This window comes from Bos javanicus, chromosome 15, assembly GCF_032452875.1.
Source record: "Bos javanicus breed banteng chromosome 15, ARS-OSU_banteng_1.0, whole genome shotgun sequence".
NCBI lineage: Eukaryota > Metazoa > Chordata > Mammalia > Artiodactyla > Bovidae > Bos > Bos javanicus.
The window spans coordinates 58369872-58395122 of NC_083882.1; the positions used below are offsets into that span (position 1 = coordinate 58369872).

Below are 25251 nucleotides of genomic sequence, written 5' to 3' on the forward strand. Positions count from 1 at the left end.
TCTTTTCACTCTCTCATGGATACTGCAAACTCAAAACAACCCACAGTAATTAATTTTGGTGCTTCTCTTATTTTTCCATGGAAGTATGCAAATTATGGGGGAAAACTCAACCTAGTTGACAATATCTGATCACAGGTTAACGAATCTCTACTAATAAATCAAACTGTGTCAAGTCTTAGTTTCATCATCCAAGAGAAAGTTGTGTCTTAACACTGTCCAGATATTTACTGGCTGTCTGTACGATAATCAATGCCTGCTTAAATAATCCTTAATAATTCCTGAGAGTTTAAAACGATATTGTTGAATTTATTATAGTATCAGGATAATTAAAGTTTAGCAGAAATCCATCTAAATTATCGTGTGAAATTTTGAAAACATCATTTATGAGCAAAATTTTGTTACTTGAGATGCTACCTAAGAGAAATCAAATGGCAAATGTCTAAACTATTTTAAACTCTTAAAAAACTCTAGAAACTATACTGCAGGAGGGCTTCAATTTTCTGCTATGCTTCCTGATCGATTTTTTAACAATTGGAATGGCTTTATCAGCTATTCAGTAAGTATTCCTTCTGAAGAATTGATGCTTTTTAATTGTGGTGCTGGAGAAGACTCCTGAAAGTCCCTTGGATACCAAGGAGATCAAACCAGTCAATCCTAAAGGAAATCAACCCTAAATATTCACTGGAAGGACTGATGCTGAAGCTGAAGCTCCAATATTCTGGCCATCTGATGTGAAGAGCTGATTCATTGGAAAAGACCCTGAGGCGGGAAAGCTTGAGGGCAAGAGAAAGGGACAACAGAGAAAGAGATGGATGGATAGCATCACCAACTCAATGGACATGACTTTCGGCAAACTCCAGGAGATAGTGAAGGACAGGGAAGACTTGCAGTCCAGCAGGGTGCAAAGAGTCAGACATGACTTAATGACTGAACAACAAGTATTCCTTCTACTTACTCCTTATGTTAAAAACGAGTTGGTTCTCCTAACAACTGATCATTTAAGGCAAAAATGTCCTGTAAGCATGGAAACCAAAATTGTTTATTGATACATAAACCTCCCTTAAAAACATCTTTAACTAGTGAGATACATGTGATATTCTCTAACAGTGTAGCCCTACCCAAAACAGACTGGCATACAAGCAAATTTATTGTAAAATATCCAAAGGCCCACGATACCATTGTTATTTGAGAACTTCTCTGAGAAAAGCTGAGCAGTTAACATTGTTTACATAAATGGGAAGGGATAGAATTTTGAAGCTGGGTGACAGGGACCTGGAGAGGGCAGTTCTAAAACTACGCTGCCCACTGTGTGATGTTCAGTTGCTCAGTCATGTCCAGTTCTTTGCATCCCCATGGATTATAGCCTGCCAGTCTCCTCTGTTCATGGAATTCTCCCAGCAAGAACACTGGAGAGGGGATCTTCCCAACCCAGGGTTCAAATTCGCACCTCCCGTGTCTCCTGCATTGCAGGCAGATTCTTTACCACTGCCCCACCTGGGAAGCATCATGCTGCCCTCTCCCCCCACACCAAAGTGACATTAAACCATTCAAGCCTTGTTAAGTGTCTATAGAGACATGGACATATTACTCTACATGAAACAAAGTCCTAGGTAGAATTAATACTATTTCTCCTGGAAGAATATTTTCAATTCCTTGCAACCAATAGACACTTTCAATTCCACAAACTTCCACGTGGGAAATCAAACAGAACTTCGTATCTGTTGTTGCTATGAAATTAAAAATAATAACAATACTCCCGTGGAAAATTTTTCATGCATCTCCATTCCATGCCTTAGGGTCCTAGATGTAACTAAACTTACATTAAAAACTAAACAAAGACATCTCTTTGCCAACCCTGCACAAGCCTCTTGGTTTCATCCTGAAGGTCTGAGCCTCATCTTGACAGTGACCTGTTACATAATGATCCCTATACTGTGACTACAACACATGACTGTCTCACAAAACACTTCTTAAAAGTACTCAAGTTTGCTTTTAAGAGTCTAATCTTATTTTCAAAGTTGGCACAACCACTCACTTAAAATAAGAGAATGTCAACTTGAAAAAGAGAGGCTGCAAGAGAATTATTTAGTGCCATGTAGTCATCAACTTCTCTGCCTCCAACTTCAGACAAATGCATCGCACCACTGCTCTAATGAAGAGCATCCACCAGGCACATCACACAAGAAGTGAGGCCTAAGTCACTATGTCAAAGGTATAAATTATGGTCCAAAGACAGCTCCAGGCACTGTTGAGCTTGGAATTGCTTGCTGAGCAACCATGTCGTTTCGAACAAACTCAGTGCTTAAGAGGCTAAAGGGCAGTGGAGGCAGTTATTGAAAGGAAATTTCTCCACTAGGCCAGAAAGGAATAATTAAGCCTTTGCTAGCTAAATCACATCACTGGGGTTAACAATGAAGTAATCAAGTGTAAATGGTGACAAAGCCCATCTATAGGACTCATGAAAGGAAATTAAGGTTGTGGGTAATCTAAACTATTATTGCTTAAATACCACAAAAATTAGTCCCAAAAACTTCATTCATCTATCCTCTCTTTATACAAATGTGTGTGCTTTTTGTGGGAGGCAAGAAATTGGTTAATCCAGCAATTAAGGCAAATATACTGAATCATCTGAAGTAAAACACCACTCAGCTACTAATTCACAGGCAGAAATCCAACATGATTCCCCACAATGCTTAGACTGGACCAAGTGCTCAGTAATGAAGGACCTTCATAATAGGAGATGCATATGGGATTTATTCAAATAGATGGCTAAAACCATCCAAGTGATAAATCTAATGCATACTTTATATATTACATTTCCTATGCTGCAGGGCATAGAAGAGCATTCACACACACACACAAACACACGCACAGAGCAAGGTGGAAAGTGGGGAGACAAATTTAGGGGGAAACATGAAGGACAGGCACATCATATCCAGAAACTGCTCGACAGCAATTAAAACTGGCTAAGCTCTAAAGGGAGCACAATACTGTGGATCTGATAGTTAAAAGGTCTAGATTCAGACTTCAGCTCTGCAACCTCAGGTTATTATGTCACCTCAGAGACAGTTTTCTTATATCAGGAGGGAGGAGACCAAGATTTCTACTAAGGTTTCTCAAGATTTTAAACTGATCTGGTGCAGTTGTTGTCATAATTGTTAAGATTGTTGGAAATAATCTTAAGACTCACCAGAAGTTGCAAAAATAGTACAGAGGTTCCTATGCATCCTTCACCCAGATTTCCCAATGGCAACATCTTACATGACCAGAGTACATTAGCTAAACCAGGAAATCTACTTGAGTACAACACTATAGTGGGCTTCCCTGGTAGCTCCACTGGTAAAGAATCTGCCTGCAATGCAGGTTGGGAAGATACCTTGGAGTAAGGGATAGGCTAATCACTCCAGTATTCTTGGGCTTCCCTTGGCTCAGACGGAAAAGAATCCACCTGTAATGCAGGAGACCTCGGTTCCATCCCTCAGTTGGGAAGATCCCCTAGAGGAGAGCATGGCAACCCAGTATTCTTGCCTGAAGAGTATCTTGATTTCTAGCACAGAAAGTCCTACATCTCAGAACTCAAAAAGTCCCATTTGGGCATCCCTGATGGTTCAGATGGCAAAGAAACCGCCTGCAATTCGGGAGACCTGGGTTCAATCCCTGGGTTGGGAAGATCCCCTGGAGAAGGAAATGGCTACCTACTCCATGTTCTGGCCTGGAGAATCCATGGACATCAGAGGAGTCTGGCAGGCTACAGTCTACTGGGTCGCAAAGAGTTGGACACAACTGAGCGACTTTCACTTTCACTTTCACAACACGATTATCTTAAACGACAGACCCTACTCAGATTCCACAACTTTTTAAATGCGCTCATTTTTTAAACCACAAGTATGAATTTATATAATCACCACTGCAGTCACTATAAGGAACTGCTCCCTCGCCACATAAAAACAAAAATACGGGCATATTACTCTACTTGAAACAAAGCCCTGGATAGAATGAATACTTTCAATTCTTCCTGGTAAAATATTTTCAATTCCTTGCAGAAAATAGACACTTTCAATTCCACAAACTTGGAAAATAAATATTAAAACCTCCCATAATGTTGTGGCTGTTCAATAAAAAATATTCTCAAGGAAAACTCTGCTCTCACCTCTAATCCTCACTTTAGGGCACTAGACACAGCTACGTGCTCAGTCATGTCTGACTCTTTGTGACCCCATGGACGGTAGCCCGCCAGGCTCCTCTGTCCGTGGGGTTTTCCAGGCAAGAATACTTGAGGGGTTGCCATTTCCTCCTCCTTCCTAACCCAAGGATCAAGCCTGTGTCTCCTGCATTGCAGGCAGATTCTTTACCGCTTGAGCCATTGGGGAAGCCCAGAGGCAACCACACCTATGCTAAAAACTAAATGAAATAAAATAAAGACTTCTCTGTGCCATCACGGCCCCATCACTGTACCTCTTTAGTCTCACTGTTCTCCTACCTCTAACCCTAGCCACCACTGACCAATTCTCCATCACTCTAAAATTTTGTCATTTCTAGGCTGTTTTAAATGGGATCATGCAGCAGATGTAACCTTGAGGCTGGTTTTCTTGCCCAGCATAATACCCATGGGAACTATCCATGCTTATGCACGTATCAACAGTTGGCTATCTTACTGCTGTGTAGTAGCCCACTGTATTGATATACCAGTTTATTATGGCATGTGCAAATACACGCAATGCACTCATCTTTTTCTGTTTTAACTAAATTCTAATTATGGGATGGGGAGGAACTTTTAAAATCTAGTTTTGCCATTGCTTAAGATGGGTTCATATTCCAACAGATACTGACTGACTCTCTTAATCAGTAATTACCTTAATCACTCTGGGATTCAAGGCTTCCCTTGCAACTCTTAAATAGTGATTCCCCTTCATCCTGTTTTATTTTTCTTGATAGTACTTAATATTAGCTGATCTTATATGTTTGTTGTGTTTATTTTTTTACTGTCTACCACCACCCCTACCCCAGCCCAAGCCAGCTAAGTTACATGAAGAGAGGCACACTGTCAGATATTGTCAGATATGTCAGATATGTCTGACAATATCTGTGTCTCCATCTCTAAGAACAATTCTTAATACTTACGAAATACATGCTGAACAAATTAATTTTTAAAGCAATGACTTATTAACCCAATAAGTAAATATTACTTTCGAGCTTATTTCATGAACTATTATACCAATACTAACAGCTCTCAGAAAATAGTTTGAACTGATAAAATTATTCACACAAAACTGTTTTACTCACCTCACCTACAATTTCCATCAAGTACTGGACCCTGAGAGACTGGACAATAAACAAGGGAGAAGCACAGAAAATCTCACCATCCGACAAGCATAAGCCACAGGTAACATGTCAAAGTCTCATTAAATATTAAAGATTTACATAATCAAAGAAAAGACCATCTACTCTGATAACATGCTTCCTTCTCCTTTGTTTTGTCAACATACACTGGAAGGCTACCAATGGTTCTGGGCAAGTCATACAACTAAATGCAACTGGATTTCTTCCAGGTTAAATGGAGACCGTCAACCAGACCAACAGTCTTCTACCAGTTCTTAAAGGAAGTGAACTTTCAAGAAAGGAGGGAAGGACAGAAAAATATCAGCAAAAATTTGGTTATGAATCATGTAGTTGAAATGCTGAAAAAATAGTAAATAGATACAAGATCTTTAAACATGTAAATATATGTATGTGTATGTAAATATACATATATGTGTGTGAAAGTGAAAGTGTTAGTGGCTCAGTCCTGTCTGACTCTTTGCCACCCCATGGACTATAGCCTGCCCGGCTTCCTGTCCATGAGATTTCCCAGGCAAGAATACTGGAGTGAGTTCCCATTTCCTTCTCCAGGGGATCTTCCCAACCTAGCGATCAAACCTGCATCTCCTGCACTGTAGGTGGATTCTTTACTATCTGAGCCATATAAATACATATAAATACAGCCTCTGTGCTGAGTGGCTCATAACACACACAAGATTTTTAGGACCATTGCACCAGAGACCTTTAAGATTTAGAAGGGTCTGAATCTACATTCTAAGAAGCTGAGAACACTTCAAGCCAAAAACAAACAGATTTAATCTCTCCAGAGCTAACTCCTCATCTATAAAACAAGTAGTTCATGATATCCACCATACAAGATAAATGCCTACCTCTAAGAAGAGGACTAAAAGACACTGTCCCATATAACCCACTCAACCAAATAATCCTGGTCTGAAAAAGCAAGATCCAGCATCTCATCCACAAAACCTTATTTATTACCTGTGCACCCTCACCTCCCCCCTGCCCCCGGGGGTTTCTCCATCTATCAAATGGAAAATAAAAGCATGTGCTTTAGAGGGCTGATAGGAGTATTAAATGGATAATACATGCAAAGACGCTTCACCAATGTCTGGTATTCAATGACATTTGTTATTTTTAGCATCTATGTTCATAACAAGATGATGATAATGGTTTATTTGTATGGCAAGACAGACCATGAAGCAGCTCTTCAAGACAAAGAATGCAACTTCAGCAAAATAAAATTGCAAAATGCTTCCAGAAGACCACCTGCAGTGTTACCAGGTAAATGACCCTCCGAGCTGGGGGCTGGTACATTCAAAATCAAAACTGTGGTCACAGATTCGGTCGTGAACAGCCCTGCTGTTAAAGGAAAGAGCACACAGATTCAAACAGGAACCCATTCAGTCTGTAAAATATTAACAGCTTAATAAACATCAGCTCACAATCCAAAAACACGGTGTTCAAGTCAACTGAAGAGTACCAGCTAAATTAATACCAAGTTGACTACATGAAATGCCTTGAGGGGGGAAAAAAAGGCTCATGGGTGATTCACTTTTATGCTGACTTCCCTATAAAAACATCTTCAACAGGAGAGGCAGGAAATTCCAGTGAGTGAAAGGGGGCAGCTATATGGAAACCATCATACTGCACACTTTGCTTTCTAATTTACTTCAGGGCTTTGGTTTAAAGAAGCACATTCAGAAATTTGTTTCTCCTTAAGAAACCAAAAAGTGAGTATGCTGACAGATTTGATCCTCATATACCATTCGAGGGAATTCCACACAAAAAAAACCAAGCCAAAAGTCACACAACTAATATTTATTTTCCTGACATGGAAAAACACTATTAACATAGAAAACGATGTGAAAGCTTTTAAACAAAGATGTACAGAAAGCAAGGAGACCAAGTGAGGGAGACTTTTTTTTTTTTAATTCTGCTATGAATAAAACATAATTTTACCTGGTAAATTGATTTTTTTTTTTTTTTTGGCCAAGCTGCATGGCATGTAGGATCTTAGTTTCCTGACCAGGGATCAAACCCATGCCCACTGCAGTGAAGTGTGGAATCTTAACCACTGGACTGCCAGGGAAGTCCTGAATTGATTTCTGAACATAAGTTACTCCTAAATCAAGTGACAGTCTCCCACTGCGTGTACACATGTACATGTGTATGCTTTTTGAGGATACTTAATTTTCAATTCTGTTTTTCTCCCCCTGTAATAATCTGTAGCTTCTCACCATTTCTTTTAAATTTTAACCTTTACCTTTTCTGAAACTGTGAACTCTCCAAGTTAACTACAGGATGGACAAGTAAATACCAAACACCAACTACCACCCACGAACTGGGATGTCAGCACAAGTTACCTAACCCTTTCCAACTTTGTTTGCTCAGCCATAAAATGGGAACCATGCCACGTGTAACATGCCAAAGACACAAGAAGGCCTAGCAATTCCTTACCAAATTTCCATTTTTTTGAATCAGACTTGCCAAACACAAATGCACTAATAACGCAAAGTTTTTTCACTGTCAGCAAAATGCTCCACTTTGGTCTCATTTCCACACGAATCCTTGGGGTATCACAGTTAACTGCTGGGTATCAAAAAGAAGGCTGAGAATTCTACTTTGGTAAAAGCACAGACATTTAAACATAACCAACCTTTAGCAACTTCTGCAAATGCCACATACATACCATGTTAACAATAATATTGAGGCTATAAGTAATTCCCTGGAGAAGGAAATGGCAACCCACTCCAGTATTCTTGCCTGGAGAATCCCATGGACAGAGGAGCCTGGTGGGCTGCAGTCCACGGGGTTGTAGTAATTAGGGATACCAATTACATAATTAGGGATACCAAACCTCTAAGACATTAAAATCTAGACCAACATTTTCTTATTAACATATACTTACCATATGCCCCAGGAGCTCACTTCTACGTATTTATACAAGTAAAATGAAAACCTCTACATGTTCATACAAAACCCTTATACAAATATTCATAATGGCTTTATTCTCGTTACTGCCAAGAACTGGACAAACAGCAGATGTCCCTCAACTGTGGCATTGATAAAAGAATTGTGGTACATCCATATAATGGAATACCAGGGAAGCTGTGGTGGCTCAGATGATAAAGAATCTGCCTGCAAAAAAAAGAAAAAGAATCTGCCTGCAATGCAGGAGACACACGTTCAATCCCTGGGTCGGGAAGATCCCCTTGAGAAGAAAATGGCAACTCACTCCAGTATTCTTGCTTGAAGAATTCCATGGACAGAGGAGCCTGGCAGGCTATAGTCCATGGAGTTGCAAACAGTCAGACATGACTGAGTGACTAACACACTACTCTACTAAATATAATGAATACTCCTTGACGATAAAAAGGAATATTACACATAGAAACCCAACAAGACGGTAACGACATGGTAGAATCTCAAACGCATTACGGTAAGTCAAAGAAGCCAGGCACAAGACTATAATCTGCTGCTTTCCATGTACCACTTACATTCTGCTGCTGCTACTGCTGCTAAGTCCCTTCAGTCGTGTCCGACTCTGTGCAACCCCATAGACGGCAGCCCACCAGGCTCCTCCATACCTGGGATTCTCCAGCAAGAACACTGGAGTGGGTTGCCATTTCCTTCTCCAATGCATGAAAGTGAAAAGGGAAAGTGAAGTCACTCAGTCATGTCTGACTCAACAATCCCATGAACTGCAGCCTACCAGGCTCCTCCGTCCATGGGATTTTCCAGGCAAGAGTACTGGAGTGGGTTGCCATTGCCTTCTCCGACTTACATTCTGGTAAGTGCAAAATAATATGTGACCCAAGGCAGAAGAGAGATCATCAGTTGCCAGGGACCAGAAGTGGGGAGACAGGTTGACTACCAAGGGCACAGGGCGGGTGATGGGGATGTTCTAGATCTGAACAGTGTTGGTGGTTATATTCCTGTACACTAGAAAGGGTGAGCTTTTAAGATTGAGAGGTTTAGGGGAGTTTTCTCCATGAATTCATAGTTATGAAGATCAGTTAAGCAGTCAAAGAAGGAAGACAGAACACCAGTTATTTTAGAATAAACATACAGAGTCACTAACAGAAAGTGAGGGGAACCTCAAATAGACTCATTCATGAATAATTGGAAAACCAAAAGTTTTTAAAATATAAACTCCCAAGAACTTCTTAAAATGTAACTTTCCAAATTTAAAGGAAATGTATCATAATCAAGCACTACAAAAGGAATTCATATAAGAAACCATGAAAGGCAGCAATGTCTATTTAGCATGTTGATTTACAGCAAATGTTCAGTAATGAGAGCAAGAACCATCAGAAATATCTTCTACATAGCTGAGTCCCTTTGCTGTCCACATGAAACTATCACAACATTGTTAATTGGCTATACTTTAATATAAAATTTTAAAAATGTTTTAAAAGGAAATACCTTCTAGATGAGATGTATACATTTAAATATTTGCCTCTCTCAGGGATAAAACAGGGATAAAACTCACTTCCTTTTCAAGCTGTCATCCACTCTTGACAAAACCAGCCAGCACGTCTAAGAAACAATAGAACTAGAAATTCAAGCTCGGGTAACTTAAGGGCTGGAAAGGACCCTGACGAAATCTATGTCGTTATTTCCTCTGCCAAAGTCATGAATCTTCTCATCTTTGGTGTCATAGGGTGCTGCTTTTTTCCACCCCCTCTTCTGCCATGCCACATCAGCCAGGGTAGTGCCAAGGGCAAATTCTTTTAATGCAGAAGAAGACCTGAAAAAGACAGCAGTTGATTTACCCCTCTTTTCCACATTCTTGGCCCTCTCCTGCTACACCTGCCGACAAGCCTCCACACTGTGGATTTAGATGCCACAAAGCAAAGCCGTTAATGCTCGCTGAACTGAAACCAAGTCCCCAGTAGAAGCTGGTGCTATGCGACAGAAACCTTAAAGGTCAATGTGGTGGGCCTTGGCTAGCAGGAGAATGATCAATGGACCTCCTTCTGCAGATTGACAAGAAGATAAACATCAAGGCCGACAGTCCTCAAGGCATATTCTATCATTCTATCCATCAAACGGACGCCACATATCAAACCTGGGAGAACAGCCTTAAAACATTCCAAATACACACACAAATTCCCTTTGGTGAAATAACTGACCTAGTAGAAAACCCCACTATGGAAGCTGGTCATATAAAGTTAATTCAAACTAATATTAGACACTGATTTATCCAAAACATGAGATTGGCTTTCCACAGAATGTAATGGGGCTTTGGGAAACACAGTCTGATTGCTAACAGCAGAGCCAGTGGTTAGCACACAAACTTGCCAACTTACCATGAAGGATGAAGCCTTCTGCTGCATGCCCTCACAGCCCCAGACTGTTTGCAAAGGGCAGGGATGAAATATTCCATATGTTTTCTTTGTCAGTGACATGGCTATTGAAAGCAAGGCCATGGTAGTCTCCCTGCTGAGGGACTGGGTCAAGCTATTCATGTGTAACCAGGCAGATGTCAAGATGGTAATGGGAAAAACATCTCAAACATTTTTTTTTTTTTTTTTAGAGAAAGAGACTGGGGTAGAAAATGCACAACTGTATTTGAAACCCTCAGCCAATCTAAATAGGTTGTTAGCACTTTTGCATGTGTTAGCTGCTGCTCTGGCTTTACTATTCATTTTCAAAAATCAGAGCTAAACTGAAACCCAGAAAAGTTTTTAAGGTTTCTGAGAAAGATTTAAGTGTGCTTACCAAGAATGTCATATAACTTTTGAGCAATGTGTGAAAGATTTTAAAGAAGGGATTTTAGTTCTAAAATTACTCCAAGGATAATAAGCTTTTCTTTATCCATAAAACACAAGCATTGGTCTCAAACATTAAAAAAAAAAACAAAACACAGGTATCCAGTAACAAGTAAAATATCAAAGTACTTAAAAGAGAAAGTAATCTTATAATCTGCATATTGTTACAAAGTGATATGAAGAGACAAGAACCCAGCTAAACTGTCAAACCTGAACAAATCTTATCCATCCCCAATATGGAAAGTGATGAGAAACTGCTGGGCACTCACTGGCATGAGGTTTCTTAAAGTTACTGCATGAAAATCCTCAGTGTTCGAAAGTCTGGAAGCAGAAAATGAGTATCTAGAGATTACATCTTCTCCCCTGGTGGTCAAATGGTTAAGAATCCACCTACCAGTGCAGGGGACACGGGTTGGATCCCTCGTCTGGGAGGATTCCACACGCTGTGGAGCAACTAAGCCCACAGCACAGCACAACTGCTGACCCCGCGCTCTGCAACATAAGAAGCCGCTACAACGAGAAACCCACGCACCGCAAGGAAGAGCAGCCCCCACTAGAGAAAACCCTCATGCGGCAACGAAGACTGCACAGCCAGAAAATAATTAATTAAATTTAAAAAAATAAATAAAGATCACACTGACACTGTCTCAGATTACCTGCCCATTTACAATGAGGAGAAACAAGGTGTCCCCCTATTAGGAGAGCATCCTTTGATTTGACCAGACATCTCAGGGAAGCAATGGCCAGCCAGAGACTAAGGCAAGAAAGCATGATTTTCCCTGAGCTCTCTCCTCGAGAGAAACTGTAACCTCCAACCATTAGGCTTTCTTGTTGCAAAGGGAGCAGCACCACCTACAAGAAGGGATCTTGATAAAAACATACACGTTGTCCTTTCTCCACCAGGATCTTTACAGTTTTCTGAATGAAAAGTCTGCTAGCCAAGGAGACATTTTCCCATTAGTATGAGGCTCACTGTGAAGTTTCCAACAGGCTATGAACCTGATACACATTCAAAGAACCAGAGAAACAGAGTTTAGAATTCTAAATCTAAATGACTTAAAGGGATAGCACACATAGACAACTGCTTAGTCACTCGCCAAAGAAATGACATAATGTAATGGGTCCTTCAGTTCAGTTCAGTTGCTCAGTCGTGTCCGACTCTTTGCAACCCCATGGACTGCAGCACGCCAGGCCTCCCTGTCCATTACCAACTCCCGGAGTTTACTCAAACTCACGTCCGAGTCAGTGATGCCATCCAACCATCTCATCCTCTGTCATCCCCTTCTCCTCCTGCCTTCAATCTTTCCCAGCATCAGGGTCTTTTCAGATGAGTTAGTTCTTCACACTGGAGAAGGCAATGGCACCCCACTCCAGTACTCTTGCCTGGAAAATCCCATGGAGGGAGGAGCCTGGTAGGCTGCAGTCCATGGGGTCACTAAGAATCAAACATGACTGAGCGACTTCACTTTCACTTTTCACTTTCATGCATTGGAAAAGGAAATGGCAACCCACTCCAGTGTTCTTGCCTGGAGAATCCCAGGGACGGGGGAGCCTGGTGGGCTGCCGTCTATGGGGTCACACAGAGTTGGACACGACTGAAGCGACTTAGCAGCAGCAGTTCTTCACATCAGGTGGCCAAAGTATTGGAGTTTCAGCTTCAGCATCACTACTTCCAATGAATATTCAGGACTTATTTCCTTTAGGATCTCCCTGCAGTCCAAAGGATTCTCTTGCGGTCACTCAAACAGGTCATGCTGAAATTTCTTATGTATGACCCTTGAAGTCAAGTGAACTCCTTTTGCAGACGGAAAAGCCGATGGCCCAAGGGATTAAGTGATATCCCCAGGACTTCCCTCGTGGATATCAGGGAAGCTTCCAGAAGTAAAGAATCTGCCTGCATGCTGCAGAGCAGCTAAGCCTGTGCTCTACAACTACTGAGCATGTATGCCTAGAGCCTGTGCTCTGCAACAAGAGAAGCCAAGAGTTACCTCCACTTGCTGCAAATGAAGACAGCCCACACAGCAACTAAGAGTCAGTGTGGCCAAAATTTTTTTTAATTCTTTAAAAAAAAAAAGTGATCTCCCCAAGTGCGCAGATTGAGGATCTCAGAGGTCTTGATTCCTGGAAACCACACTTTCAAAAATTAAACCATTTCTGAAGTCTTGTTCATAAAAACAGGTGCATAAAAAGAACACTGAAGAGTAGACAGTGACATAAAAAACTGGATTATGAGACCATGGATCCAAAATGACCTTGAGGAGAGCAGAAGACCAACCTGAAAAGTTTTTCTTTGTTACAAAGATAAGAAAACATTAAGATTTTAAAACACACACCACTAATCAAACGAGACGAACTAGCAGTAGCACCGAATAGATGAGAAGTGGGATTATAATAAACTGCTAAGTTCCAGTTAGTAAATCCACATGTAATGTTTTTATAATAAGTGAAAGCACTAGTCACTCAGTCATGACCAACTCTTGGAGACTCCATGGGCTGTAGTTCACCAGGCCCCTCCGTCCATGGGATTCTCCAGGCAAGAATACTGGTGTGTGTTGCCATTTCCTTCTCTGGGGGATCTTTTCAACCCAGGGTTTGAACCTTGGTCTCCTGCCTTGCAGGCAGATTCTTTACCATCTGAGCCACCAGGGAAATCAAGCTTTAAAACATGATACTAAATGTTAAAATGCATTGAATATCCCTTTCTTAACTCTGATCAAATTGTAGAATTCTGTACATGCTTGATGTGAGATAAGGAGAGCCTGAAAAGGTCTCCTCTCTCCTGAGAAAAATCTAGTCTGCCAAGCCCTTCTCATAGTATCCATATCATTTATATACTTTCTCTGAGGGCCTTTTAGCATGAAGCTTACCTGGTAGGTAAATAGGTAAAGCCAGAAGTTAATCAACATCATAGCCCAATCTCCACTGTTTCAGAGAGAAGACTGCCAACTTGGAACCACACCTCCTACCTTGCACTTCCAAACAAGAAGTGTGAATCAGAGTGAAACTTTTGATGGCCAACTGTCTATCTCGCTAGGAAAACAGCTCCAGTCAAGCTCTTCAGGGCAGTCAGATGTCACCACTTGTACTGGGTGACTGTGGCTTATACTGAGAGCTCCATGTGGGTCCTCAGACCCTGGAGGGAATGGACAAGTGGGGTCCCAAGCAATCCTAGGCCCATTCCTCAGTCATGCTTCCCACAGCACCAAGGGAAAGGTGCCATCTCCTTGCCAAAGTTATGTTGCCCTACCTGGGAAGGAAAATTTCCCCACAGAAGACTTTAAAAATATACAGGAATGGGGAGAATCCAACTTACGATTTTTCTGGATCCCAGGCTCTGAAATCTGATTCAAAGAATAAAAATATTCTGCTGTCAGTGTGCATTTCCATTCTTTTAATGGTCAGTTTTATATTTAAAACTTTGTTTAAAAAAAGCTACATTCTCCTAGGGTAAAAATAAAGGCGGGGGGAGCTAAAACTCAAGGAGATTACTTAACTTTTTACTTGATTCAGAATACTTAAATACAAATGAAACATGAAGGATAAAGTATCATTAACTATCCCATAATAGATTAAATATGCTTTCCCACTACATGTTTTCTCACTAGCACAGACAGCAGACCAGACTGGGATCTAAACGTATACCGTCTTGGTCCAGCTGCCTCCCAAAATATCTATGGTTTACATTTCCTTACAAGGATATTCTTATATTCTTAATGGGCCAACATAGCTGCCAAGAGGGGTGGTTCAATGTTTTTCTCACAAGATCTTTCAGTACAGTAAAGCTAAGAGAACTATCAAAATATATGTTTTTAATGTTCATTATACTCTTAGATGGACATACCTGAACCCCAATCATTTGCATTTAAAATAAGAGATGCCAAAAGACAAATCTTACTGCAGGGGTGGAGGGACTAGGCTAGCATGCTCTTTTAACTAGTAAAATATGTAACGGTATCAAAACATACTTTAGAGACTAAAAACAACCACCCATTCAGAGTTTTAACTGCCTGTACAGGACGCACAATACTTCTATACATTTGCTAAAAACAGTCCCAGCCATATAAAAAGTTTAATAACAAATATTTGTCTATGGGTGGGTGATTTCAGAGTACACTACAAGATAACCACATCTTGCCATTTAAAGAGGGTATTTGAGTAGTAACTTGCTCAAGTCTTTAGAAAGTTGAGATGTTACTAAATGTATATGAACTAGAAAATCATTTCTAAACTCAGTTTTGAATTCATTCAATTTCAGACAGTAGAGCGGAGACCTGGCCTGCTGTCTGCCCATCAAGTGTTGAAACACGAAAGAAATATCTGGGAAGGCAAACAAATTAGTTATTGTGTAAGAGTACTGATTTGTTAAATGCCTTAACTGTTTTTTCTTCACTGACAGACTTTAAAGCTAAAGTATTTTATTATCTTCAATGAATCTTTCGAAAAACTACACTTCACTGAACAAAACTGGGGGGAAAAAGGGAAAAAATTAGCCATACCCTTGTCTATATAGGAAAACAAGCTTTTGGCATCGCCGAAAACTTGAAGGCTGCAGGAGGCAATTAAAGAGCAAGCCAGATAATACATTTCTAAAGTCAAAACCTTGATCTCTAGTTTAAAAAAAAAAATGAAAAGAAAAGCTGTCTTATCAAGTTACATTAGTTACATTTTCCAGAGTTAAAGGCACATTGGGGAGGGTTTAACTTTTAACCCAGGTATACTGATAAATACTGAGGTTTTATGGAAATGTATCTTTTTTTTAAAGAGAAAAAGTGAAAAACAGTCTTGGAAAAATTTCAGAGTCACTGAAAGAGTCTTACAACTTGCTAGACAATCTATACAGATTTAGAGAGACTGAAAGCAGTGAGAGCCATTAGTCACCAATATCCATTACTTCTTGATAAGAAAAACGGGAATAAAAAGATAAATAAGCACAACCAAGGAGACCAAAGACCAAAATCCAAACTCGCAGGCTGTCAGTGCTTTCTACTATAAAGATGACTAAAATAAGAATTTGAGAGATAACCTGACAGAGGCCAAGAAAATGCCCAAACTTGCCTGGATCCACCTACTAGTACAGAACTTTGATCTTCCCTAAGAGATTAAGTTGTCAAATGTTACCTTATGACTCTAATGGTAAGAGCCAAGTGCCTGGACATTAAATGCTTGTGATACCATAACTGTCATTAGCATTGAGTTGGGCTGAGAATCATAAAATATTAGTGGTTACCACAAGCCTTCAGGAGCCCCAGAAGGAGAGTCACTGGTTTAAACCCTGGGTACAACTCAGACCACACCCAGCACATTGTTGCCTTGTGAGGCAGTGTGTTTCCCAGTCAATGGACACATTCCAGTAGAGTTGGACAATTGGAGAAGTGTTCTGGGGTGGGGGAGAGATTTCAGAATTGAGACACCTACACTACTCTTAACACAAGAGAGATCAGACAAACGTATTGGGAAAAACTCAAATCAAACAGAAAGAAAACTCTTGGCAGTAAGAGTTGTTTACTTCCTTATTCTCAGGTGAAGAAACCAAGGCCCTGAAGGGTTAAGTATGTCACCACTCAAGGTCACCTGTGTGATTTATTGACAGATCTGGAAACCAGCTTTCTGTATTCCCAGCAGAATGCTCTTTCCTCTTGAATTGAAAGAAAATCCAGCAGTTCACTAGTTTGTGGAATGAAGGACCTGTACTTAAAGATGTTCATATATTGCCCTTGTTTAGAACAAAGTTGCCTGGTATATAACACAAATACTTCTCTAGAAAGACAGCCCACAGAAAATAAGCTAACAATGAAATTTACAGAGAGTAATTCAGACACCAAGATATCAAGACTTGACCATCAAAAAAGGCATAAACATTTAGCCACTGATTACTGACCTACCTGGGAATACAACTAACATTAGAGGAAACATAAGAAAATATTTTCAAATAATACTGTTAAAAGAAAGGTGCTTGGTATCATGAAAAAAGTACACCTTAGGGAAGAATTTGAGATGATGCTTCCCAAAGAAGAAAAAACAACAGATTATTTTTTAAAACCCTTCAAAGCCCCTCAGGTAACCATCAATTTTATATAGAAAGCTTGCTAACCTGCCTCTGTACAGGGTACGCACACTGTGAAGGCTGGAGAGATTATGACTAATTACATGGAAGTGAGGACGTTGAGTAACTTTTTGTACAGTATCCAAATTACTGAAACAGAGTGATTTTATTTTCCAAGTGTGAAGCCATACCGACAGGAAACAAGCGGGGCTATTCTACCCCAGCAAAGCGCCTTAGCTAGTCAGGCATTCTGCAACAAGTCTCCATGGCAAATTTCCTAACACACACTTCTAAACACAAAGAACTCTTCCTCAGAGTGAGTGGCAATAAATAGGCTTGTGCAACTTCAACTAGAAGGATATTCAGATCCTTCTGGGATCTTTTCACGAAAGCAGCAGAACGCTATAGTCACCTTGCCATCCTAAAATTGTGAAAGGATTATAAAATCATAGAACATCTGGAAGCTACAAGCAGCCTAAATAGGACCTAGGGAATCCAATGACTTCATTTTTCCAATGAAAAACTGTCACCCACCTCCCGAAAAAAAAGGTAGAATGACTTGCTCAAGGCCACCCAATTACTGAGTAGCATGGTAAGAACTATTACGGTCAAGAGCTCAAACCCACTACCCTCTCCACAAAGCCACAGAAACAGCCTTTATAATCCTAAAACTATGCACCAGATATAACCTAGGATGTGGAAATTTGTGTCCCTACAGGTCTCAAATTTTGTGGCCACACAAACCAGAGAACATACATTCACAATCCCTTTCCCACCTCCACCGTGACTTCATCTCTTTATCTCCCCATCAAGAATCTTGGAACACAGGTGATTAAGACAGACCTTATTAGATCTAATAGAGGAATAACCTTGAATCTTTTTGATTAAAAATACACATTGGAATTTTAATACTAGTCAGAGCACTTCCTTTCAAACATGTCAGGGTGAAGTGTGACAAGCCATTGCACTGTGACACAGGATGGGGAACTGCTGCTGCGAAATATAAATAATCACTACAGGTGCAGCCGATGCTGTGAACACAAGAATCTCATCAACAATACTGAGGATTAGATCTGATTTTGCCCCTAGACTTGGATAAAGCAGCTTTCGGCAGGAAATAGACACTGTTAGACTGAACAAGTTTAAACGAGCCTGAAGGAGAAGAAGCAGGTAGCCTCCTCACTCTGGGGCCTTCTCAGATCTGGACAAAAGGCTAAATGCTGAGAATGCGGAGTTTGGCAATCCCGTGTGGGAATGAGGGCTGAATTCCAATCCCCAATTCTGCCCCTTGGTGTGCCCTGAAGTCCTTATTTATTCACTGCAACATTTTTAAAGTGCTTCCTGGGTACCGGGCTCTGTGCAACTCCACGTTGAATAAAATAAAATCCCTGCTCTGTCGACCAAGAGTCTCCAATATGGGATGTGTACACCCCTGAGTGAGGTGAAGGTAAGATGCCACTGATGAATGACAAAAAAATACAAGAACTGATTTAAAATTATAGTCTCATCGTTTTGACTTCTATTTTTGTGATTACCATTTTACGGATAACTAAATAGGCCTTGGTGCCCATGCTCCAGAAGTTAGAAAATCAGTCAATCAAAGTTTGGGAACCCTTGATCTAGTCCGTTGGTGTGTAGCTTAGGCTCACCAAAGCTGTGATGGGACAGCAAATCAGAAGTACTTGCAAACAGACCACGGGTGATTCCAAGATGTCTTGTAAGATCAACTGTTGAATGGGCAGATCATAGCACCCACCCCTCCCCAATGTGGCTTTTGAAGTCACTGATTTTCCAAAATGCAAATATACTGACCTTGCGACGCCCTTTACATGCACTGGTCATATAACATATACTTTTAAGGGTGAAATGGAGAGTATTCAGGTGAAATAAGGAGTTGTCAGGTGTATAATACTCTACAGGTCATGAAGTGAAGAAGAAAATGTAACACAAGTGCCCACTACCACAGCTCAGAAAGTGCTACGATGATGCTAGTTTAGGCAATCTGATCTGGACTGGTGCCAATTATCTTCATGTTTCCCAAGCCATCCAGTCACTTGTGTAAGGCTCAAAGTCAAAAACAGGACATTGGTGAATTCTAAAGAAAGATGTCTGATGCTGTATAGCAAGGAGTGCACTCTCATAAAAATGTTGTATTTCTTTGTGCTTTTTAGGTAATAAGGTAAAACAGCCCTTTTCCTTACAGAGCAGGCAAGACTAGTCATTAAAACTCAAGGAATCTGCTCACAAGGTCTTTTCAACTGGTCAAAATAGTAAAAGTATGCTTTTCTCTCTGGGGCTTGAAAGAATTGTCAGGGAAAGGTACCTCTTCTGCAATGAATTCCCTAAAAGTTTAAAGAGGTCTTGGGGGAAAAAACAGTCCCATCCCCTCTACCTAGTCTTCTTTCCTTCTGGTTCCCCACTCCCACCCCAACTTTTCCACATAATGTATCTTTTGTAGACAAAATGCTCCTCACTGCAAAGTTAACATTTTTCATGGAAAAGTTAAATTTCACCTTATTGAAGGAAAATGACTTCAATTATGTAACTTCAAGCTGAAAGGAGGGGGATAAAAAAAGAGAAGGAGTGGTGGTGGCCAAAGAATGACACCGGTTCCAAGGCAACTGGCCACAATACTCAAAAAAAAAAAAAAAAAAAAACACCCATTGGCAGACGGCAAGCAGAACAGTTCCCACCACCCACCTGGAGACAGCAATACTCTGGCCTGAATAGAGAGGATTCTCCATGGGGGTCTGCTCTTTCCAACTGTCTAGGTCTAAGAGATCCCCCTCAGGAGGTATAAGGTATAAGGTAAAAGGAAATTCCCTTTACCCAAGGCCTTTCAGAACCCCTTTCTCTCTCAGTTCTTTCACTGCCCTTGATTTAATCTGGCCACACAGCACAAGGAGGAACAGGAGCCTACCCCAAGCCCGGCACTCAATTATCCTACTCTTTCTCTACGGAGGCCATTTGCCAATGCCACCTCCGGCACCTATTTCAGATTCTTCTTTTCTGAAGCGAATGTCTAAAAGCAGAGACTGTCCCCATTTGTGGAGAGGGTCTGTGGAAGTCAGAACCATTTGAGCGACTTCCCCAACCTCGGGGAGCTCAAAAGGAAAGTTCTCCTGGTTAAGCAACAACAGAAAACGGCTACCTTTCGAGACGGGCAGAGTTTATGCTCTAATACTTTCATTTTCCTCCAGTATCCTGTACTTCAGGTCAGCATTCCTTCTTTAAAAGGCCTTGTTGGGTAAGAAGACTAATACATTCAGAGAAACCTGCAATTTCCCCTCCTTCTCCCTTGTTTTGGCCTGGCTTCCCCGCGCGCTCCAGAACCCCAGGCGCTGGCTGATGAGTCCGGAGTGCAAGCGGACCCAGGTGCCAGGTTGCTCTCCCCGGACAGAGCCAAACAGGAAGGCCACTGGCCCTGACTACCGTACAGGTGTTTCTTCTCCCCACATGCTGGAACTCGGGAGGCTCCAGGTGCTTCCCCACGAAAACCTCCTCGGTCTCAGACTCGGGCCAAGTTCGAGGCGCCCTCACCCCTAACGCCTGCAAAGCTCTTGCCAGCTGAGCAGGGGGCCCGGGTGAGAAGAGAAAGTCGCGTGAAAAGGTTGCCAAGGGCAAGCGTTTCCAGATTCCTCTTTCCTCCTCGGCCCCAGATGCACTTGAGAGTTAGGGGGTGTGGGGGAGCTGATGATCGTGCCCTTAAAGCCTGGGAAAAAAAGCTACACGGGTCTCGGACCCGGATTGGCAAAACTGGGGAAGCCCGTGGCGCTGGAGTGAGTGCCAAAGAGGTGCCGGCGCCCCCTCCCCCCCCCCTCCTCGGCACATTGCGGGGGGTGGGGGTGGGATGGGATCGGCCACTGGCTCCGCCCCCCGGCGCCCTCACCCCGGGCGCCCCCGCAGCCCGACTCACAGCAATTGGGTGAAAGCGCTGAGCCCCTCGGGCACGGCCGTCAGCCCCTTCCCGGAGCAGTCCACCCGACGGTCTCCGTCGCAGCTACAGGGCGCCGCGCAGAGAGGCGGCGCCGCGCCGCTGGGCTCGGCTGAGCCGCGCAGCCCCAGGGCGAGGAAGCAGAGCAACCCCAGCGGGCCCGGCATTGCTGCGGCCGCCACCCGCGCCGGCCTCTCCCGCGGCGCCGCTCGCTCGGCGCGCCTCCGCCGCCCTCCGACGCCCCCCGCCGCCCTGGGCGGCAGGCCTGCGGGTTGGGCCGGGGGCTCTCCTCTTCGGCAGTCACGCGGGCTCGGCTCCTTCAACAGTCCGCGGCAGCAGCGCAGGAACGCGGCGCTCCGGAGTTTCGCCCTTCCCGCTGCTCCATGGAAGCGCAGAGGCAGCCCCAGGTCCTCCCGCGGCTCAGGCCAGCCGGCCCGGCCGGGCGCAGCTGCGGGGGCCGCGCTCTGCCATCGCACCCGCCTCCTGGTCCCCGGCCTCCCGCCGCAGCCGCTCTTCAAGGTTGCGGAGCGCAGACTTCAGCCATGCCGGCCCCTCGCCCCAGCCCCCGCCCGGCTCTCGCACAAACACCCAGGCTCTTTCTCGCTCTTCTCGCAGCCGCGGCTCGATCTCCTCCCGTCCTTTTTCCCTTCTAGGGTTGCACGCTCGGGTTCCCAAGCCCCCAGCCGCTGGGTTATGCAAATCACTTAGGTACATGCAAAACTAACCCCTCTCCCGGAGCGCCATTGGCCGGGGGAGGTCTCTAGCTCATTACTATGCGAGGAGAGGAGCCACCATTGGCCGAGAGTGGACCAGAAGGGCGTGTGTATCGGGCGTGAGTGACAAGGTGGTGGTGGTGGTGGTAGTTCTAGGCAGAAATCCCTGACTTGGCTCGATTTGCGTGGCAGGTTGTGGATCGAAGGTAGAAGGATCTGAAGACGTAGAATCTGGTTTCCCCCCATACACACACTTGTTTTCTTCCCTCTGCAGAAACTGGATCTCCTAAATTGGACGACCTGAAAAGTAGAACTTGCCTCCAGCGTTCAGTTAAGTTTCAAATGACTGTGCTGCTCCAAATGGTGAGGACTCTGGGAGCTGTACCAATGGGGAAAAGATTTTAAAGAGGATGGAACAGGCTTCTCTTAATCTGGCATAAATATTTAAGTTTCACCTATATACTAAAATTAAAACAGTGTACCCCCCACGAACCTCTCCCTTCACCTAACGTCTTTATACCTATCTCGATATGCACTGAGTAGCTAAGTCTTAGCATTAGCTGTCCACTATATGGAGTTTTGGTGACCCTCGACGCAGACTATTTTCTCACCTACTTCAAAACCCTGGAACACAGGAATCTTGTTAGGGTCAACAGAAGTGATGTTTCTGAACACTGGACAATTTTTCCAGACGACAAAACAGTGCTAGTAACTACCCTTGAGAAGCCAGCAGCAACTTTGGTGTTATTATCAGTATTCCTTCCTCTTCTGGACTTTTATGGCATAATAGACCCCACGTTATTGGTTTTTTTTTTTTTTTTTTTATTGTTGTTTGTACCAACTAGTGCTTTGTAGGCACCTCCTTTCTTGCTGTCCACTATGATTTTGAGTTATTTTTCTCAATTTTGAAGACATTTCCCACACATATTTTAAGGTAGGCAGAGTTAAAATTTTCACTCTCATCAAGTTGATTACTCATGTCATATAAGTAAAATTAAAGAAACTAGAAATAAGTTGATACAGACCCGAAAATTTTAAATGAAAATTTTCCATCATCCTTACATTCAGATTTTAAAATAATGCCAGTTGGGCATATGAGTAACAATAAATTCTTGTTTGACATGCTTGACAGTCAAATAAATACAGATATGCCTTGAATTTAAGTTTTAGGAACGACCTGTTTCCTATAGTTGTAGGTTTGAAAGAGAATTTAAAGGTAGCTGGACAACCCTCTGGTTTTATGGATAAGAAATCGGAAAAAAAAAAAAAAATTGGAAGCTTGCAGATACTGTGCTCTGTCCAATATTATCACAGAACAGCTCCTGGGCTCCTGGTTCCTTGTATGGTACCCTTGGAGCCTTCTCTAAACTGGATTCCATTGTCTAAATCACTTCCATTATTTGCTGGCAACTCTCAGGAGCAAGTGAAAACTGTTAATTTTGTTTCTTTGATTCCTTTAACACTTCTCTTTCATTACAACAGAATTTTCTTGCCAAGATATCATTATCTTCTTTTTTTATAATAATAATATGTTATACTGATTGATCTTATTTTGGCCAAATAACTCGTTTCCTTTCTTTAAACTTTAGTAAGCATAAGAATCACATGCAAAACTTGACTAAAACTGCAAAACATCTTAATAGGCTTTAAAGCCTCGAAATCAATGTTTTGATGCATGTCAAGTCGGGAACTTTATCCTTTGCTTTCAAGGAATAAGATCTTAGGGCTGGGAACTCAAGTGAAAGGAGAGATTTGGATTTTGGAAAAGGGAGAGATATAGATTTTATTGAAGAACACATTTCTATTATCTAGGAGATGAAGAAGGTAAGAAAGGAGGATTCAAATTTGCAGCTTGTCTAAGAAGAGAAAATATTAGGAACAAAGGACATGGGTAGAGGAAAAAAAGAGGTAAGATATGTTACAATCTTAGTGTTTCATATAGTTGCTACATTATGTATGCTTTGCTTTAAACTGGCCAATTAGTCTTCGCTTCTTGGATAAGATGCCCGAAGAGAGAAAAAAAACACACCCTGATTTTTAAGATACTATCCCAGATAACTAGAGAAAAATGATCAGCTTTTCCATAACCCTTAAGGACCTGGAATGATATCTAGATGAACCAAAATTTGATGACAGACAAGAGATAAATTTAATAGAGACTCTGCCTGCAGACTGGTTCTTCTTTCTAGCTTTTCATGCCATGGATGAGTAAATAGGTAGCATCCACAGGCTAGATAAGAGGAAGTGGAGCAACGAAGGAGGCGTCCCTTCCTGGTGATGCTCATCTTGGGGCTTTGGGGCAGAGGGTACAAGGTGTGTTGACTCGTGGACAAGCTGGACTTTGGTCCCACTCACCCTCTCACCCATTCTTACAAATACAGACCTATGCAAGTGTATGCTTCTGCAGGCTGCTCTATTAAGGAAACAAAAACAGAGATTGTGAGGGTTCTCTGGGAGTGCTATAACGACTAAATTAAAAGTCCTCGAATGTACAGAATTTCACTTTTTATAAAATACTTCCAAATGACAAAAGAAAAAAAATCTAAGTTCACAGCAGTCAGCTTAAGAAATACAGTGTTACAAATGTAGTTGAAGTTCCCTTTGTACTCCTCCCCAATCATATTCCTTTCCTTCTCTTTCCCTGGAAGTAAGCCCTTGCCTAAACTTCATCATTAATGCCCATGCATATTTTCATGCTTTTTGTATGTGTGCATCCCTAAAAAGAATATCATTCTGTATTCTTCAGCAACTTGTTTTCTTCAACCTGTGAGCTTTGTCCATGTTCATGAACTATGTGCTATTGTTAATTCATTTTCATTACTACATAGTATTCCATTTAAAAATAACTCAGTATTTATTTGTCCATTCTATTTAAACTTTTGGGTTTTTTTTCTAAAACTACTACCATGAATATTCTTGTTCAAGTCTCCTTTTTCATATATGCAAGAGATTCTCTAAAATGTATTTTCCTTTATATACGTGTGTGTGTCTAGGAGTGGAATTTCTGGGTCATAGCTTAGGTACAGGAGAAGGCGATGGCACCCCACTCCAGTACTCTTGCCTGGAAAATCCCATGGACAGAGGAGCCTGGTAGGCTGCAGTCCATGGGGTCGTGAAGAGTCAGACACGACTGATCGACTTCACTTTCACTTTTCACTTTCATGCATTGGAGAAGGAAATGGCAACCCACTCCAGTGTTCTTGCCTGGAGAATCCCAGGGACGGGGGAGCCTGGTGGGCTGCCGTCTATGGAGTCACACAGAGTCGGACATGACTGAAGTGACTTACCAGCAGCAGCTTAGGTACACTCACACACTCACCATTATTGGATGTCAAATGGCTTTCCAATGTGACTGTACTTACTTGTCCTTCCTTCAGCAGAGAATAAGAAACCTCATTACTCTACTTCCTACCAATACTAATGTTTTAAGACTTAAATATTTGTGAACCTGATGCACACCAAATAAAA

General features: G+C 42.0%; 1 protein-coding gene across 1 annotated transcript in view; it reads right to left on the reverse strand.

The window, feature by feature from the left end:
• Window positions 1-23031, reverse strand: part of LGR4 (leucine rich repeat containing G protein-coupled receptor 4) — a 107493-nt gene extending 84462 nt beyond the window's left edge. Inside the window, exon 1 of the mRNA XM_061380979.1 lies at window positions 21053-23031. Coding sequence (XP_061236963.1) covers window positions 21053-21237 — 185 coding nt within the window. The 5' untranslated portion in view covers window positions 21238-23031. The remainder of the gene's footprint in view (window positions 1-21052) is intronic.
• Window positions 23032-25251: the final 2220 nt, after the last annotated feature.